General features: G+C 44.6%; 1 protein-coding gene across 1 annotated transcript in view; it reads left to right on the top strand.

Moving 5' to 3' along the window:
* Positions 1 to 19,521, top strand: part of LOC101869268 (SET domain bifurcated histone lysine methyltransferase 2) — a 47,327-nt gene that overhangs the window by 9,159 nt on the left and 18,647 nt on the right. Inside the window, exons 9-13 of the mRNA XM_005147658.3 lie at positions 1,546 to 1,654; positions 2,418 to 2,746; positions 5,429 to 5,517; positions 7,465 to 7,572; positions 18,064 to 18,199. Of these exons, the coding sequence (XP_005147715.3) occupies positions 1,546 to 1,654; positions 2,418 to 2,746; positions 5,429 to 5,517; positions 7,465 to 7,572; positions 18,064 to 18,199 (771 nt within the window). The remainder of the gene's footprint in view (positions 1 to 1,545; positions 1,655 to 2,417; positions 2,747 to 5,428; positions 5,518 to 7,464; positions 7,573 to 18,063; positions 18,200 to 19,521) is intronic.

The following is a 19,521-nucleotide window of genomic DNA, read 5'->3' as shown; positions in this document are numbered from 1 at the left end:
TAATTTTGAACTTTTCATTTTATACATTTAAATAGTTCTAATGATCTTTCTTCATGGAACTGTATCACACTGAGTTAAGCTGGTGTGCTGGAAGCTATAACCCATCCCTTCTCCATTACCATTCTTTCAGTATGTTCCCTGAGACCAGCATTAACTACTCTCACAGCCTTCCCTTCACTTACATGCCAGCCTTGAGAGTCTTAAGTCATTCTCCCTGTCTTCTTTCAGCTGGGTTAGAGTTAATTTTCTTCCTAGTAGCTGGTGCAGTGCTGTGTTTTGGCCTTAGCCTGAGAATAGTGCTGATAACACACCAATGTTTTAGTTGTTGCTACGTAGCAGTTACCCTGATCAAGGACTTTTCAGTCTCATGCTCTGCCAGTGAGGAGGGGCCCAAGAAGCTGTGAGGAAGCAGAGGCAGGACACCTGAACTAGCCAAAGGGATATTCATAGAATCATAGAATGGTTTGGGTTGGAAGGGACCTTAAAGATCAACTTGTTCCAGCCCCCTTGCCACAGCACATCATGCTCAGTATATAAACTGGGGGAAGTTAGCTGGGAGGGGCTGCTCAGGGACAGGCTGGGCATTGGTCAGCAGGTGGTGAGTGCTTGTATTGTGCATCACTTGTCTGACTTGGGTTTTATTCCTCTCCCTGTCATCTCCCTTTTCATTACTACTACTACTATTATTATTGTTACTCTTAGTAATAATTTTAACTTTATTTCAGTTATTATATTGTTCTTATCTCAACCCATGGGTTTTACAGTTTTCCAGTTCTCCTCCTCATCCCACCAGGGATCGGCAGTGAGCAAGTGGCTGTTTGGTATTTGGTTGCTGGCTGGGGTTAAAACATTTCCCCTTCCACTGTCTCTTGTGGTTAACTGCAGAGTTAAGGGGTCAGAGTGATAATATTCTTGCGATGTCTCCCCAGCAAGCGACACAACAGGGAGAGAAGGAAAATCTCAGGAGCTGGACACAGTTTTGTGATGCAGTGCAGCAGCTGGGAGAGTTTGATCTTACCTGGGTGTGAAGTGTTGCCTGCAAGTACTTGCAAAGGAGGGAATCTGGGTAAACTTACTCTGTAGGCGTCATTGGTTTCGTTGCACTTAAGAAATGCACGTGGGATTTTCACACTAACATTTGGCATCACTGTCCATTCTCAAGCTCATATAACTAACTGCCTTTTTGTGGTGGGAGAGGAGAAATGCTGCCACATCTGTTCATTTTATTGAAATGGTGTAAAAAGTGTGTTTGGGATTTGGCTCAGCAACTTACACAAATGTATTTAAATTCTGGTGAAACTGTGGGACCTAGGCACTTACTTGAATATTTTCCTGAGCAGCAGGTGCTTTCCAGGTTATTCTGAATGATAATTTGAAATGAAGATAAATGTTGCATTGCCGTAACTTTTGAAACATAGCCATTACAGTAGGTTTGAAAGTTCAACCCTAGAGTCCTAAAAGCCACTTGCTATCCTGTGTTGACCCAGAGTTGCATAGAGCAACAATACATCACAACCTATTCATTATCTTTTATTCTCTTTAAAGGAAATAGATACAATGGCGATCAGTGCCACCTCAGATGAAGATAATAGTTCTCCAATTAATCAGTCAAGCAAAACAAAACTAACCAGTGGATCAAAGACAGGAAAAGAAAGTAGGTTTGCAGAGCTATAAATACTGCAGTCTTAGTACAATTGTGCCCCATCCGGTGATAGATGTAGAAATGTAGGAAGTGATGTTTGGATGCGGGCAGGCCTGTTCTCAGACTAGAATGATATTGTCTATGTAATGCTTAGGCTATCTTAAGAGAGCTCAGTGGTACAGGAGGTACTGCTGCTTTGCATGATACATTGCATTAACTGGTACAGGGCAGTCTTTTGCCTGCAAAGTTGATCTTGGGTCATGTCAAACAGTCCTGATGGCAACTTTTCAAATCCAGTGTAGTTGTAGGAGAGTCAGTCTTGTGAATTTTACTGTTACACCTAGTACCTGTTCCAGTAAAAAAAAAAAATGAAGAGGATATAATGCAGGGGTGGGGACCTCAAGCTGGGAAGACAGTTTGAAGCTACTTGCATCTTGTCTCTGTCTTAGTGATAGTTTGCGATTCTCTCAGAAATTACGGTGGAGATAAAATGAAGATAAAATGCTATGTGGAAGAAGTCAGTCTGGAGTGGGATTTAAGAATGAGAGACTAGCTTACTCATGTGAGCAAGTGCTTTAGACACCACAGGAGGAATCAGTTATTTGTGGGAGGATTGATGAGGGGCATGGAAAAGGGTAGTTGTATCATAGACTTGTAAATAGAATGGAAGCTGTGTGCATTTTGGAGAACAGAGGTTGGGTGGGTAATAGTTCTGGGACAAACCAGGCAAAGGTTTAGGCTGTCACTGAAAAATAACTTGCATTTCCATTGATAGAATCCACTCAACAGCAAAAGGAAGCACATCCAGTGGAAACTGGACAGACTGAGTCTGCTGATGTGGACAGTGCAGAATGCAAAAGAAAGAATGTGTCTCTGCAGGGTGTTGATTGCGGCAAGTCAGGTGTGCTGGATGACATATCTGTTGTGAAGCCATCCAAAAACATACCACTAAAGGCTGACTGCAAAAACAAAAATCACAGGCAATCGAAAGACCTATTTTGTGAGGAGGCTGGTGGTGACAGGATGCTTCTGAAGAACGTTAATGAAGAAAATATTTATGTACTGGATGCCACAAAAGAAGGAAATGTGGGTCGTTTTCTTAATGTAAGTAAAAAGTTGCATGTGCTTTCTTGGTTGTCTTAGCTTAAATAAATAAATTGTGCACCTGCATAAACAGGAAAGCTTTTGCACATAAATGCAAACATACACATGCAGTAGCGTGCGTGAAAAGGCAGAGTGTGTGGTGCTCCTTGCATTCTGAATTGACAGAAGAGCAGGCTGGATCACACCAGCTGTTAGTGCCTCCCTAAGATGATGCATACTACATACTAGCTGTCATTCTTAGCACCACTAGTTACCTGAGTGAAATATTCCCCAGTAGTGAATGACATCTTTCTCCCAAATTTTTGAACTGCCTTTCTGGGGAGTCCAGAGATCAAATGGCACATTTGTTGAACCACAAGCCTTCTCCCAGCCTTGTTGGTTTTTCTTCCCAACAATTGTAAATTCTAGCTTGTGCTGATCTAGGGTAAGTGTTCTGATATTGTAGGAAATTTCCCTACTGTTCCATCATATGTTCAGAAAGTAGTCTGTCATAAACCATTGTCCATCATATTTGAAAAATCATGGCAGAGAGGTGAAGCTCCTGATGACTGGAAAAAGGGAAATATAACCCCCATTTTCAAGAAGGGGAAAATGGATGACCCAGGAAATTACAGACCAGTCAGTCTCACCTCTGTGCCTGACAAAATCCTGGAGCAGATTCTCTTGGAAGGCATGCTAGGGCACATGAAAAACAACAGGGTGCTTGGTGACAGCCAGCATGGCTTCAATAGGGGGAAATCCTACCTGACCAATTTGGTGGCCTTCTATGATGGGGCTACAAAACTGATGGGCACGGATAGAGTAGTTGATGTCATCTCCCTGGACTTGTGCAAAGCATTCGACACTGTCCCACACAACATTCTTGTCTCTAAATTGGAGAGACATCAATTTGATAGGTGGACCACCCAGTGGATAAAGAACTGGCTGGATGGGTGCATGCAAAGAGTTGTGGCCAATGGTTCAATGTCAGCTGGAGACCAGTAATGAGTGGTGTCCCTCAGGGATCGGTGTTGGGACCGGTCTTGTTCTACATCTTTGTCGGTGACATGGACAGTGGGATTGAGTGTGCCCTCAGCAAGTTTGCCAATGATACCAAGCTGTGTGGTTCTATTGATACGCTAGAGGGAAGGAATGCCATCCAGAGGGACCTTGACACACTTGTGAGGTGGGCTGATGTCAGCCTCATGAAGTTTAACCATGCCAAGTGCAAGGTCCTACACCTGGGTGGGAGCAGTCCCAGGCACAGCTACAGGTTGGGTAGAAAAAGAGATTCAGAGCAGCCCTGCGGAGAAGGACTTGGGGGTGTTGGTCAATGAGAAAATGAACATGAGCCAGCTTCAGTGTGCACTCACAGCCCAGAAAGCCAACTGTATCCTGGGCTGCATCAAAAGGAGCATGACCAGCAGGTCAAAGGAGGTGATCCTGCCCCTCTACTCTGCTCTCGTAAGACCTCACTTGGAGTATTGTGTGCAGTTCTGGTGCCCTCAGCATAAAAAGGACATGGTACTGTTAGAACAAGTCCAGAGGAGGGCCACGAAGATGATCAGGGGACTGGAGCACCTCCTGTATGAAGACAGGCTGAGAAAGTTGGGGCTGTTCAGCCTGGAGAAGAGAAGGCTGCGTGGAGACCTCGTAGCAGCTTTCCAGGATCTGAAGGGGGCCTATAGGAATGCTGGTGAGGGACTGTTCATTAGGGACTGTAGTGACAGGACAGGGGGTAACGGGTTAAAACTTAAACAGGGGAGGTTTAGATTGGATCTAAGGAAGAAATTCTTTACTGTGAGGGTGGCGAGGCACTGGAATGGGTTGCCCAAGGAAGTTGCCAATGCTCCATCCCTGGCAGTGTTCAAGGCCAAGTTGGACGAAGCCTTGGGTGGCATGGTTTAGTGTGAGGTGTCCCTGCCCATGGCAGGGGGGGGTTGGAACTAGATGATCTTAAGGTTCTTTCCAACCCTAACTATTCTATGATTCTATATTGCATACGTATCTGTTAAATAACTGTCAATTTTGACTTGCCAAAAAAAGTCATGAATTACCAAGTACTACAACTAAGACAAATGGTTCATAGAAGCGTTTGCATGTACTCTGCAAGTAACTTGCTTCTCTTCATTGGCATGTGTATGTGTCTTACAGCAAAATCTTTGCAAATATTTAAGGTGTTTTGCCTTGCAGAGATTATATGGTGTTAAGATTAGTAGCACATCTTGCTGAAACCTTTCTTCTGCATCCAGGAGTGTACACGTTTCTATGGGCACCTGAATGACCTTTCGCATCTCATATCTCTTTGCCAATGTACACAATCATTTAATCTATTCCTTGCTCCCTAGTACTAGTACTGATCCCCTGGCTACCAGCAAGAGCATCTGTCATGTACTGAGTATTTGTGGTGCATCCTGAATCTAAGATTAATTCTATCCATAAATTTCTGGAGGACAGCTTGATAAAATAACTTGGTTTTCCTAGGCAAAAATACTTTCATAATATGATGGAAATAATACTTGAAAGAGGCATAGTTTCTGCAAACATTAGGGGCAATGCCACTGAGTAATCAAGATTCTGTGTGGGCTGGAGAAGGGAAGGAAAAAACTACCTTTACTAGTGACAGGCATCTGACACAAAATAGGTTCTTTGGCCAATGATGAGGTGTTGCACTGTTTCTAATTCAAATATTCTGTTTTACAGCACAGTTGCTCCCCAAATCTCTTTGCACAGTGCATTTTTGTAGAGACTCACAACAGAAGTTTCCCATGGGTGGCGTTCTTCACAAACAGGTGAGGTTTTGGAAGTTGAATGCTGTCCATTCAAGGAATTAGGAGAAAAAGCAGTGCTTAGGTACTAGGAAATAATAACAACAGATAGATTTTTGGATCATGAAACCATAAAACTGCCTTCTTATTGGTGACTTACTATTGAGCACTAAACATTGAAAAAATACAGCTGTTTATCACTAATGAGTTATTATTCAGTTTTGCACTGAAATATAAAGAGGAAAACTTGATTTTGATGGGTCCATTTCAGTGATAATTTTCAGTGGTAAAATAGGTTTAATTCAGCATGATCAGATGAAAGCCAGGATTTACTGATTCCAATGTTGCGTCTCAAGGAATGGTCAGCAGATCTGTGTTATCTAGGGCAGGATTCGATCCTACAGGTCTTAAGGCTGAGACATTTTGTGGGTCAAACAAGCTGGTTCCAGCTCTTCTCCTTGCAGCTGCCAAAAGAAGCAGGACTTCGTGTAGCCACATGTGTCCTGGGGAGGTGGCATTATGATGGTGAAAACTTTCTCTGAAAGCAGAAGATGTGCATCTTCCCTTAGTGGATGACAGGAAGTGAGGTACAGAGAGCTGGTACCATTGAGACATGACAAGGCAGCAGCTAAACCCAGGAGGGGAAGGACTAATTGTGTAAATTAAGCTATCTGATGCATGTGACAGCAGGTGTGCTAGGTGAAAACTTACAATAGAGGAGAGAATTCATTCCAAACAAACCCTAGGGAGCACTGATCCTCTGTGGAGCCTTGCAGCCCTCGTCCATACCAGCACAGATGCTGTGGACTGCGCTGTGAGGAGGGATTCCAAGAACTGTGAAGACAATGTTTTGAGACATGCCAGTAAAAGCTTTTGTTTAGTGAGAGTCTTTCTTGCTCAGGTACTTGGTAAAAAGTTTTTTAATGGGGACTGAGGCCAGTGGAGAGAGGTAACAGCAGTCAGCAGAAGACACTTAGGGAAGATTGTTGAAGGGAAGTTCCCCTGGCTGGGCCTCCTGCTTTCTGGCAATCACCCTTTTGCAGCTTTTCTACAGTAAGGATTGAATCTGGATTATTTAGCTTAATTGCGAACTTGCTCAGTCACCTTTTCATTTGTTTGATGTTTCTGGCCTCCAGAACATCCTAACACAACAAGTTCCAGGTTGCTGTTATGGGATATTTGAAAAGTCCTTGTTCTTTGTTCTCAGCCTGCTGCCTGTAATTCACTGAATGTTCCTTATATTGGAGAATTACTTTCTTTGAAATAGTCCTATTTAATTGTTTTTTTCCTCACTCGTTGCTCAGCATCTTAGACTGAGGTATTTGATTTGGCATTCATTTGGGGCAGTTAACTGCCTACCTGAGAAATTTCTTCTCTTTTATGTACTGTCAGAGTGGCTGGTTCATAAGTAGCATGTGCTTAATTCTGAGTCTTAGGCTTTCTGCATATAGATGGTGCAATTGCATTAAAACTTGGTTTCTCAGACCCCAGATGATAGTCTTCCTCATCAGTGTGTCTAGAGATCTGTTTGAATCTTAGTGATGCACTGTACCTAGTAAAAATAACAAAACTGTGTTCTCATTTGGATTTATTCACTTCTGGGTTTTTCCTCTTTTTTTTTTGTTTTTGTTTGGGTGGGGTTTTTTTTTATTTTTTGCCTTTTTTTTTTTTGGTTGGGTTTTTGTTTCCCAGAATTTGCCTCTAAGCTAGAGCAGGCTAAACAAGGCTGTTTAGGCTCCGATCTTATTGCACTGCTTGATAAATTCTTTTTTCCTAGGTGCGGCTATTTGCACACTCCATAGCTCTGGTGGGCAAATCATCATGCATGTCCCAGAGATTTATCTCTTGGCTCTCTCCCAGCAAGCTCCCTGCCCCTATGATTTTAGTGGTTGCATGTGAGGGGCTGGTGATAAATTGCAAGCACAGCATTGTTTCACTTGCTTCAAACGAATTGACTGTTTTATTTCTTAGGCATGTGAAAGCTGGAACCGAACTCACATGGGATTATGGTTATGAAGCTGGAAGTATGCCAGAGATAGAGATTTCCTGTGAGTGTGGAGTTCAGAAGTGCAGGAAAAAAACCTTATAGGCAGAGCTTTATTACTGCCAATACACGTACCTGGAGATCAATATGCTGGAAGGACTACTGCACAGTGAACAATACACTTCAGTCTGTGGAGCTAATTATGTTCAATTAAAATGCCTTTCACCTGATCATTTTTTAAAATTTATATTTAAATGCCACTTTTCTAGTTTACAGAATCTGAACTGTTTGTCATAACAACAAGCATCAAAGTTTTCCTGTGCTCCTAGTCTTGTCATCCCCCTTCCTTACCATTCACAAATAGAGTTCTCAGCACAGTGGAGGAACTCAGGCTGCTGTGCCATGTTGTCACCAACATCAGAGACATGCCTGATTTAGAGCAACGGTTGGTTGATGTTTTCTGTGCCCTTCCACAAGGGTGAGTCAGCAAAGCTCAGGTTTCTGACACTCATCATGAATGGAAGTCTTCCTGTTTGGAGGCTAAGAATTATTAGAATATACCTAAGCCTGATGGATACAGCAGGACAGATAGTCTTGAACAGGGATGAGATTAATCAGAACAGTTTTTCAGAGCTGTCTTTGTCCTACATAGTGAGATGGGCAAGTCCTGCTGCTGCAGTAGGGAAAAAACTGTGGTTTTTTGGGCTGCATCTTGTCAGAGTCCAATTGGAGAAAACTCCAGTGTCAGACCCTGTTTTGCTCATGATCCCATGAGTGAAATTAAGACACAAACGAGGTCAAGTACTGCAATCAATAAGTTGGTTTACTACAAAAACACAATTATTATAAAAAAGGGAAATTATTGTAATAAAGAGGATAGCGACAGCAAAGATTGAAGAAAGGATGGAAATGAAGCAAGGATTCGGGTCGCAGAGAGAGACAGAGAGAGAGTCACCACTGTTGATCCAGTGGTGTCCCGGGGATCCATCAGCATCGCTGGTGGGAGTCCTTCAGTGTTCGTAGTTGGTACTGGAGCAGAGTGTCCCACAAGAGCTGGTAGTAGTCATTGGAGGTGGGTGTCCTCTTGGAGTCATCCCCTTGAAGGTACCCTTGGAGGTGTTCTGGTGGAATTGCCCTCATGGCAATATCTTATGGAGGGTGTCCCTCAGAATCTGTAGTAGTCATCGGTGGAGAGTGTCCTTACAGAGATGTCCTTCTGGAGTCATCCTCATGGCAATGGCACCCTTTTATGATCAACTTTTCCCCTTTTAAAAGAGTTGATGGAAGTACCTCTGTTCTTTATGTCACGTATTACATATTTTCAGGCTGGAGAAGGCTGCATGGAGACCTCATAGCAGCCTTCCAGTATCTGAAGGAGGCCTATAGGGATGCTGGGGGGGGACTGTTCATTAGGGACTGTAGCGACAGGACGGTGTAACGGGTTAAAACTTAAACAGGAAGTTTAGATTGGATATAAGGAGGAAATTTTTTACTGTAAGGGTGGTGAGGCACTGGAATGGGTTGCCCAGGGAAGTTGTGAATGCTCCCTCCTGGCAGTGTTCAAGACCAGGTTGGATGAAGCCTTGGGTGACATGGTTTAGTGTGAGGTGTCCCTGACCATGGCAGGGGGGTTGGAACTAGATGATCTTAAGGTCCTTTCCAACCATAAATATTCTATGATTCCTGGTTGACGAGTTTCCCTGGTCTTGCAGCCAGTTCAACTGCAGCAATCCTTGGGAAAACAGGCAGCAGTTCCTCATACCAATCTTCTAGGTAATGTACGGAAGAGTCTTAGCTCTTTCCCACTCATTCCTCAGGCAGTGGGAAGTGGAGTCCTGTTCAGCTCCTCAACACCCTTCTCCCAGGCAATGGATATTGGAGTCTCATCTCAATTCCTCCCACCCATCTCTGAGACAAAACATAGATGGAATTCCATCTCAGCTTCTCATACCAATCTTTGAGACAATGGACAGTGGACCCTGATTTCAGATCAATCTCCCACACATCCCTCTCCAGGTTTATGACACAAAGAGAAGTCCTTGAGAAATCCGGTGTGCCTCATTTCAGCATTGTGTTGAGCAGTCTGGGATAGAAATACTTGCAATGTGGTTTAAGAGAGAAACAAGCTACATAAGGTAACAGTGCAGATGTAGGAGGTGGCTCTGAAACAGAGCAAGAGATGGGTGTGCAAATGTGTGGTCTTGGAGCCTTGTGCAAAGAAGGTGATGTCGCAGACTGCTTGAAGAACAAGCACCAAAGATGTCAGCAAACGTGGTTTAATTGAAATAACATGTTGTGAAAGTGAGATAAGTTGAGAAAGTTTGATAGCAAGGTTCACTCTATTACTTACTGCAGAGAGAGGATATAATAATGATTCAAAGTTACCAACACAAAAAACAGTGCACTATAACACGAGGTTGTGTGTGATACTGGTCACGTACCAAAGATCTGCAGTTGGTAAGGGGTCTCTCAGCCTTGAGGAGTAACCTTGAGAGGTGTTCCAGCTCCAGGGGAGATCACCAGTGTGCAGGCAGCTGCTTAGCAGGAACAGCTCAAAGAAGGCTCACTTCAGGCTGTCGTGTTCATGGAATAAAGTGGTTGGCTTGCAGTCAAATTACATGTTATGGAAAAGGTAAGCATGAGACTCCTTGTACCCACAACATTCTTTGTTCTTTGATAAATGAGTCTTGGAAGGACCACCTCCTATTCATGTGTTAATTGTACGGCTGGTGTTCGGTTTCCAAGCCCATATGCATCAGTGCTCACCATGACACCCTGTTCCTGTGCGGGTTTTCAGAGAACAGGCTGGAACTAGAGAAGTTTTTGGCTTGGTTAAAGCTGAAGCCTTTGCTTCCTTTGGACACTGAACCAAAAGACCTGAACTTTGGTCAAGAGTTGAGAGCATCCAGGTGGATTTAAAGCTGACCCTGCAGTTCACCTTACCTTCACTTTCTGAATTTGTGTGAGGTTGTGCACAGCAGATCACACAGAACTCTGTGTTGGAATTTGCTTGGCCGTTACCAGATTTTGTCATTGGATTTCCTGTTTTACAGAGGTAAGTGCTGTTTGCAAGAGTTACTGATGATTCAGGTCATATGGCCTTGTGTACAGTCAGGTTCTTAAGATGGTCTCGAACCAGATCCTCTCCTACAGTGGGCCTAAGGCCTTCATTACTAAGCAGGTTCATGAAGAGGCCAAAGTCTGCTCTCTTGCAGTCCAGGGCAGTGAGCTTGCTGCACGCTCTTCTCACTGTCCTGAGGATCTCAAACTCAACCATCTCACGATCACTGCAACCAAGGCTGCCCTGGAGCGTCACATTTCTAGCCAGCCCTTCCCTGTTGGTGAGCATGAGACCAAGCATGGCACCTCTCCTTGTTGGCTCCTCTATTACTTGCAGAAGGAAGTTGTCTTCCACACAATCAAGGAACCTCCTGGATTGCTTGTGCCAGGCTGTACCGTCCCTCCAACAGATATCAGGGTTGTTGAAGTCCCCCATAAGGACAAGGGCCTGCAAGCTTGAGGCTGGTTCCTATCTGTCTATAAAACATGGCCTTGGAGTAGAGATTTCAAGCCTCTAGCTATAAGGCAAACTGAGAGAGAAGCAAGAACAAGTGCTTGGCCCTGAGGTCAAGAGGCAACAGATGACTTATATTTATGTGGCTTAGGGTTACTCCTCTTTTAATTGGGCTGCATCTTTGCTGTGTAACTGTGGAAAAATGTGTTACCTGTGGCCCTAAGCTGGTTTTTGCATTTGTTTTGGATGTGTCAAGTTTAAAAAATATGGAATTGTGCTGCAACATACAATGCTCTCAAATTTCTCAACAGCCTCAGCATGCATGAGGATAGTTTAAGCTTGTTAAAAGTGGACCTTTAACAGAGACAACAGACCTGTAAACCATTCTGCTTACAATGAAACCTCAGTTCTCCTCTCCCGTGGCCCTGTTTGACATACTGTGGCTCCGATTTTGCCTGAAGCTACTGATGTTCAAAGAGCTTGCAGAATCATTGCACCTGTGAGAAGCAGGAAGAGGAAATCCCCTCAGTGGTGTGTGTTGAGACCTGCAGAGCCACGAGCTGCTCCTACTATTACGTATGCTTTTCATTACATGGTGTGCATTTGACATCTGCCAACACAGGCAGCGGGAAGGCATCAGTCCATACATGAGCCGTCAGGTTTACCAGCAAGGAAGCACCAGCAAGGCCCTGCAGCAAGGACCTGTCACGATCGGAAGTCTTTTATCTGGCACCCGAGGGCAAGCCTGTCTTTGACCTCCTGCACAACGGGACGTGCTGACTGGCGGCACTGCCGTGGTCCTGTCCTTAGTGTGCTGGCCAGGCATGAAGCCAGCACAGGGAAGCTGCTGCCTCTCCACAGTGGAGGAGACTAAGCAAAAGGTCTGATGGCTACGGGAGACACAGCGTCCTGTCCCAGCCTTTCCTATGCATCCTCTGGATCAGCTGCTTGAACAGATGTCACCCTGAGAGCCCCACACTGGGCACTGATCGTGACCTCCCCATTACATCCAGCTCCTCACTCATTCCTACCTCCCCTGGTTAAGAGACGTGCAAAAATAAACGGGTGAAGATGGGAGGATGTAGGATACCCGGCACGCCCAAAGGCGTGGGGGATGGGCCGAGCGCCCCCCTCCCTCACCACGTGATCGGTGGGGCGGCTGCGCGCTTCTAGTTCCCTTCCTTTCCTCACCGGAGCCTCAGCCAATCAGCCCTGGGGGGGCATCACTTGGCTCCTTGCTTCTGCTGCGCATGCTTGTCCCCGCCGTTGCGCACGCCCACTTCCGCGCGGGATTGGGGCCGGGGAGGGGGAAGCGTTGGGGTGTGTGGGCCGGGCTGCGAGCGAGCAGCGGTGTGTGCGGTTCCTGCCGCCCCGCGGTGAGTCTGCTGCGGGAACGGGAGGGGGGGACTGGAGGGCACGGTGCATGGTGCCCCCTCGGTGGCTCACCCACTTCCCGACGCATGTCAGTCAATGGGCCCTGCTGGAACTGGGGGAGAGCGGGACTGTGAGCGCGATCCTGGGCTTACCTCATCGGCGGTGGATGTTGTCGTGGAGGTGCCTCACGCACAGGCCTGGCCCGGCCCTGAGCCTCCCGGGATGGGAAATATTATGAGCAGCAGCCCCAGGAGGCTCAGGCCCGAGGCAGGCCCGACTAGGTGACGCTGGCAGTGTTCAAGGCCAGGCTGGACGGGGCTTTTAGCAGCCTGATCTAGTAGGAGGTGTCCCTGCCCGTGGCAGGGGGTTGGAACTAGATGAGCTTTAAGGTCCTTTCAACTCAAACCATGATTCTGTCATCTTGTGAAAAAGTAAGAGTTTGTATCTAATGAGGAACCCTCTAGTCACTCATCACTTGGATCAGATATGTTGACATATACTTTTCTAAAAAGTTATATTTTATATATAGTCTTAAAAGTACTTCCCCTTTAACAAGCGAAAGGCGATAACAAGGATTTCTTTGTCTTTTTTCTGACTAGTGATTATTGACTGTCTTGGTGTTGCAGTGAAGGTATAGTGTGAGAAAAATATAGGAAGTTTCATTAAGAGTGAGCTATAGGTGGAACAGAAAGTCTGTTGGGCATGGGGTTCCAGGATGTGGACCCCAGTCAAGGGAGTTTGCAGTCAGTGATTGAAATATCTGAATGCAAAATGTTATACAAATAAGGAGTTTATGTGGCTTCATTTCGAGACACAGCCATTTTATACTGTGGCTGATCTTGCCTCACTGATAGCTGAAACACTGTGAGACATGAAGGTTGTGGTGTGAGTGAGGGGTGTGGGGGGATTATGGTGGACACTTGAGAGGTGCCTACAGCAGTTATGATGAAGAACCCCCCAGCCCTCCCAGTTAAGGTGAGAATATATGGAAATGGCTAAGTGACTAGAATGACCACTAGGGCCTGTTGGCAGTCTTGGTCTTGCAGTGACACTACAATAAGTTCTGAAAGCCTTGCAAAGCTGGGTGTGTTTGTGCTGCTAATCACTTAGGAAGAACAGGGAGGGGGCTTGTGTAGGTTATGACCAGCAGTGCTTCTGTCCCCACAAAATGGAAATAAGAGAATGCAGTGAAGGTAAGGGGTGTGTGACTTACTTTCTTCACTTTCTCTGGTACATCAAATCCTCGACTACAGTGGGGCGAAGAGGAAAGCAGAACAGGGCAGGAGATAGGGCAGTGGGTTTCAGTAGCATACTGGAAGTCAGGGGACTTGGGTTCTTTTCCTTACTGCCAACATACTATGATATGCCAAGTGACATTCTGTGCCTTAGTTTCCTTCTGTGTAAAATGTATGTATTATGTGTACAAATGCTTTCAGGACTGCTTCTGGAGCAGAAATACTTAGACAAACGGGGTAATGTTTAGTGTGAAATACGAATTCACTTCTCTAAACAAGATGACCAGGTTTTATTAAGGGACAGAGTTAATAAAGCAAAAGCAAACAGCGCTGGGCGCATGACCATAGCCAGAGGCGCAAATGATTAGTATTTGTTACAGGTTTATATACTTTCACAATTCCATTAGTCACATACATATTCATAATCCCTGCATATAGGCAGGGAACATTATAATTAAGTCCAGTAATTTATTATCAGAAGTCTCCTCCTCTTGGCATCTGCGCACTGCTCTTCAGTAATTGTGGGCAGGGGTCTTGAGGATGAAGTAAGCAGCCTTCCTCATGTGAGCAGGGGTCTTCAAGATGAAGTAAGCAGTCTTCCTCATGTGAGCAGGGGTCTTCAAGATGAAGTAAGCAGTCTTCCTCACAGTGTACTTTTCACCTTTGGCACAGTTGAACGCCCCAGTAACCACACAACTCGCTAAAATCAGCCATAGCTGTAATTATTCTGGTAACTAGCAAAGATTTAAAACAATGTGACCTTCCTGCAAAATGTATAGCAGGATGGGCAGAAAAGGAGTATCCCAAGCTAGCAGATGTTTGGGAGGCTCTGTCTCTAAACTAACTGACAAGTAGAAGGATGGTGTGAAATAACTCATTCATGTTTAGTGGGGTCACTAAATCTTGTTATCTCAGCACAGACTTATAACACAAACATTGTTCTTTAAAACTAAAGATACTTTAGAGGACTAGTATGAAACAATTAACATTTAATTGGGCCACTAAATTCCACAGGCTGACAACATAAACATTGTTCTCTTTCTACAACCTAAGTTAACCTAAAAAGTACTTTATATTTTACAGGCCCTAGTTTTTCTTCTATCAAGCAAGCAAACCCCCCCTTTCTTCGTTTTACCTTTACAGATTCTTCTACTATGTGACTTGGTTTTGCTCATCTTGTGTCTTTATCGAGCTTTAGTTTTGTTACTATAAACTTTATAGTTATATCCACATAACCACACCTATGATTTGTGAAAGCCAATACATTTATGTGTCTATCACATTTAGCAAGGTATATTTGGAACTGGCACAGTCCCTGCACGCTTAGCAGTGATGGTTGTGTCTCTTTTTACTTTCTGTTTCATTTCTTGTTCCATTTTGTCACTGTTGGAAACAAAACCTAAATTGCTTCTAGGAAATGGCACAGTAGCAGAGGAGCAGCCAGAAGCTGTAACTGGTTCTGTCAGTCAGCTGCTTCTCCTGTCTTCTGTTTTGCAGCTTCGTTTGTTTGGTTGTCAGTGGGGGGGGTAGTGGAAGGGTCTCCACCTCTTATATATGAATTAGTCTCCTTTGGTTCCCACAGTCTGCTTCTGTGTCAGTCAAAGTGGATGAGAGCTGCAGAAGGACTTTATGACAGCCAGTGATTTGACTATTAAAATACTGGGTAATAATTCAGCACTGACAAGTGGAAAATCGTGCATGAGCAACAGTTGTAACACTGATGCTCTCCATACTATCTAATACCACTTAGGAAAGAGATCTGAAAATCTGTATCTCTGCACAGAAAGAGATCTGCCCTGCTAAAGTGTTAGCCCTGTGCTCAGAAACAGTCTAAACTGTGATTGAAAATGAAGATTTATTAAGAAGAGAATTGAAAAATACAGAATGCATTGTGACTTTGTACTGCAAATGGTAGCCCACCATTTTTGAAGGTCTTTTTTTTCCTCTTAGAACATAGCAGGAGTAGAGAAGAGATTGGGAATGACAGGGGTGGAACCTCTTCTGTACAAGGAAAAACTAAATAGTTTCAGATTCTTCAACTTGAAAGAGACAGTAGCAGAAAGAATAAAAGAATAACAAATCTATATTGTCACAAGCTTTATTGGAGGAGCTCAATAAGTAGCAATTTCTCACCTCTTCAGGCAGATCCTGGGGTCTCAAGTAGAATTCAGAAACAGGCTTAAGACCTGCAAAAGAAGGGTGTTGTTTAAATGAAATGTTACAGTGTGGAGCTGGAACCATGTGCTCTCCCTCCTCACTTGAGAGCAGCCAGCTGGATCAATTGCCCCATTTAGCTCCTGGTAACCTCTCCCTGACAGCAATGTGTAGCAGAAAGCTGGGGAAGGGACAGGGCTGAAGCAGTGCTCCTGTGGGGAACATGATACTGAGCTCAGCAAGGCAGAAGGTGAAGGCTGGCTGTTTCTGTAGTGAAGAATGGTCTTTCCACCACCTCAGGATTCCTGCAGAGGTGATGGAGCCATCCCAAGGCTGACCTTGACTGAGCGTGCTCTGTTCTGCAGCACCAGGATTTCTTCTCAGCCTGTGGGAGCACCAGGGACAGTAGACTCCACCTTCAGCCTCTTCCTCACAAAATTCCCAGAGCCACCGGAGCTGGATCCTCTGACTGGGCCTGAGCAGGGCCTATGTATCTGCATGAATTTCATCAGGTATTAGCTTGCTGCAGAGAACAACTTCTGAGTTCTAGAGCATTCAAACTCTAGCTTGTTGCGATTTCTTATTTATTTTTATCTTTGTTTTCTGTTCCATTTCTAACATTTTTATACATTTCTATTTATTTCTGTGGTATTTATTTTGTGCTTTTGTTTGGAGACTGGCATGACAGGTATTGGAAATTGGCTGCTATCCTGCCTTGCTTACTAGGGACAGGAGGACAAGGGAAAAAAACAGATATGTGTGGAGGCAAAGTCATTTGCTGTAACTTTAAGATTAAGCAAATTCTCAATGACAGAGTTAAAGAAGAAAAACAAAACAAACCCCAAACCCCCAAAATAAATCCTCTTCTACTCTAGTGTTCTTACTTGAGACTGCCTTCTCTGCTTTATGGGAGAGAGATGGGAACTAATGAAAACAGTGGTTGGCTGTTAAAAGCCATAGAAAGGTTATGAGATTTGCTGGACTTTGTAATTTCCTGCCTTTTAATTTCCTACCTGTTTTGTACTTGGGCCTTGCTGCCTCTCTCACTAGAATAATTAAACTTCAAGTCTTCTTACTTTTTGAAAGTAAAAGCAAACTTTTCTTACGTTATCCTACAAGAGTTAGTGCTGTCAGAGGTGACGTCTCCAGCAAGAGGCAGGTTGGAATATCGCACCTAGTAATAGTGGGAAGTTGTTGAAGATTTCTGCAGTGGACTTGCACAGAAACCACAGGTAAAGTAAAATTTTTACTACTACTGAGTGACACTCAGCTCCTGGGGAGGGGGGGGAGGGAGAGGGGGAAGGAATAAAGGCTTATTCAGAAGCATTTAGACTGTTTTGTGAATTAAGTAGCTGGCCTTAACATTTTTCCGCTGCTGGGGGGAAAGAGAGGCTGTGTGAAGAAGAATTATTAAAGTTTGGGTTGCCCAAAGAAGTGATAAATGCTCCATCCCTGGCAGGGTTAAAGTCCAGGTTGGACAGAGCCTTGTGCGACATGGTATAGAGTGAGGTGTCCCTGCCCCATGGCAGGGGGCTTTGAACTAGATGATCCTAAGGGCCTTTTCAGCCCAAACTATTCTGTGATGTGGCCAGGAAAAGAGAACGGATGTCCATGGGGGAAATTCCAGTGCATAGAGAAAATGATGTGGCTCATATGAGTGCTCATTGAGAGAGAATATTGTAATCTTCTGTTTCTGACTCTGCCTTCTGCCCTCTTTTACTTACAAACCCCTCCACGCTTCTTTGCTAATCCTTTTTTTTCTGTAAGGAATTGGTGTTTACTCGTTTCCCTGGAGAACAGGAAGGCATTAGTGTTTCCTCGTGAATTCATGGAGGGCACTGGAGAAATTTGAGGACAGCTGTTTTTCTCTCCTCTGTTAACTTGCAGACTCTCATGTAGCAGAACTAGCTTATGGAAGGCACTGCTATGAATGATTGTCCTTCTCCAAATAAAAAGGGTTTAACACGTACGTCGTGACTTGCTGGCCCACTCTTGGGTCTGTCCTTGGATCAGATATTTGCTGAGCAACCTTGAAAATTCTTGTGTTACCCCTTATGACTTGTGTGTGGCTTTCCAAGAGGAAGTAGGCTAGTTTTCCTCCTGCTTGTAACTGTTGGAGCTCCTGGGAGCTGGTTTCTATCCCACTGCTGTCCCAGGAGCAGGCTTTGCTTTTTCTATTAGTTGTTGCTGGAGGAGCAAAGCACCAAAGTTCAGGGAATGTAGGTGAAGGAGCAGTTGGAGAACAAGTGCTAGCAAGCTCTGCTGTCCTCTGTCCTGCTTGGCCTCAATTGCTTTGTGTTTTGTCCCAGTTTTCCTGCTCCAGGTGTTTTGTGCGTAATGGAGAAGATGGTGAGAAGAACATGTGCATTTTGCTCAGATGGGGAGGCTGGTTCTGTGATGTATATTGCCAAAGAGCGAAATATTGCCGCTCATCAGGATTGTCTGGTGAGTGGATTTGAGCTGGTTGGTACCTAAGAGGAATGGAAGAAGACTAAAGTAGAAGTTTCCACTGCTTGTCCATTTTTAACTCTGCAGTGGTGTCTGAGTGAAAAGGTTGGTTATCCAAACCAGCAAGCTTGTATTAGATTGAAAGCAATAGGCTTGGCTGGAATGTTGGAGAGAGGAAGGACACTGCTGCATAGCTGGACATGTTGATTTATGGTGTTTTCATGTGTGTCTGTTCCTGGTCAGTGTTTCTAGACACACATCTAGTCTAGCAGTAAGAACAGGCCTTCTTGAGACACTTCTCAGCCCACAGAAAGTTGCATACTTACTTAGTCATGAGAAAGGGGGAGATTTTCTCTATCCCTAGTGTTTTCTCTGTCTATCAGTGCTCCAGGAAAGCCAACACCCTTATGCCTGACTAGCCTGTCAGCATCCCATTGTAGTGACCCTTCACCTCTGATCCAGTCCTGCTGGATCAGAGGGCGATTCCATTGGACTGTTGAGGAAAATGTGCCAACAGCATCAGGGCAACCCCTCAGCGGGTCTCCCCATATGAATGTGTTACCCACTGGCAAAATAACACTGTTAGTATCAAATCCTGACAAATTGAGGTTCGTGGATTGCAGATAAAGCAGATTTAAAACATTACACAGACGAACTCTAATCTCCAGTAAAAGTGTTCAGTGCGCATAGAGTGTAAATCCTACCCAGTGGGTGTCCCTATAGGTGAGGAGACAGGTTCGGCCCATGTTCTCATCCCAGCAGTTATGTTGGAGTCTTCCCTGACTTTTCCTCCATCCTCAACTTGCTTTTATATGATTTCTTTATGTTTAGGTGTGACTCCAGTCATACATACTGTAGTTACTGATTGGTGTAAAATGCTTTTCGCTTAAAGATACAGCCAGTAAAAAATACAAAGCTCATGCTCAGTGAGTGGTGGTTGTACCTTGGAGGTGGGGAACTTTGGGATGGAAGCGTGCTTTGGTATTACAAAGAGATATAATGAGCAAGATTTACCTAAGGCAAATGATTTTGCCAAGGTTGCTGGCTCAGCAATGGACATCTCTAATATTTCCCATTTGGCAGCTGCTGTGCAGCTTATCCGCTGTATGATACCATCATGTTCCCAGTCCTGCTGGGAGCGCAACAAAGCCTGGCCACAGTGTCTCCACTCCTCTCCACCCTCCGTTGCTCCTATAAGATAGCAGGTTGTGTTACCCAGGGAACCATGGTGGAGCAGATTCCATGCATTCCAACCGTCCTGAAAGTGGCAACTGTATTTTACCCTGAAAAGTTTTTCTATATTACTGCAACTTCTGTTA

The sequence above is a fragment of the Melopsittacus undulatus genome, chromosome 2 (assembly GCF_012275295.1).
Source record: "Melopsittacus undulatus isolate bMelUnd1 chromosome 2, bMelUnd1.mat.Z, whole genome shotgun sequence".
NCBI lineage: Eukaryota > Metazoa > Chordata > Aves > Psittaciformes > Psittaculidae > Melopsittacus > Melopsittacus undulatus.
This window is presented reverse-complemented; position numbering and strand designations above follow the sequence as displayed.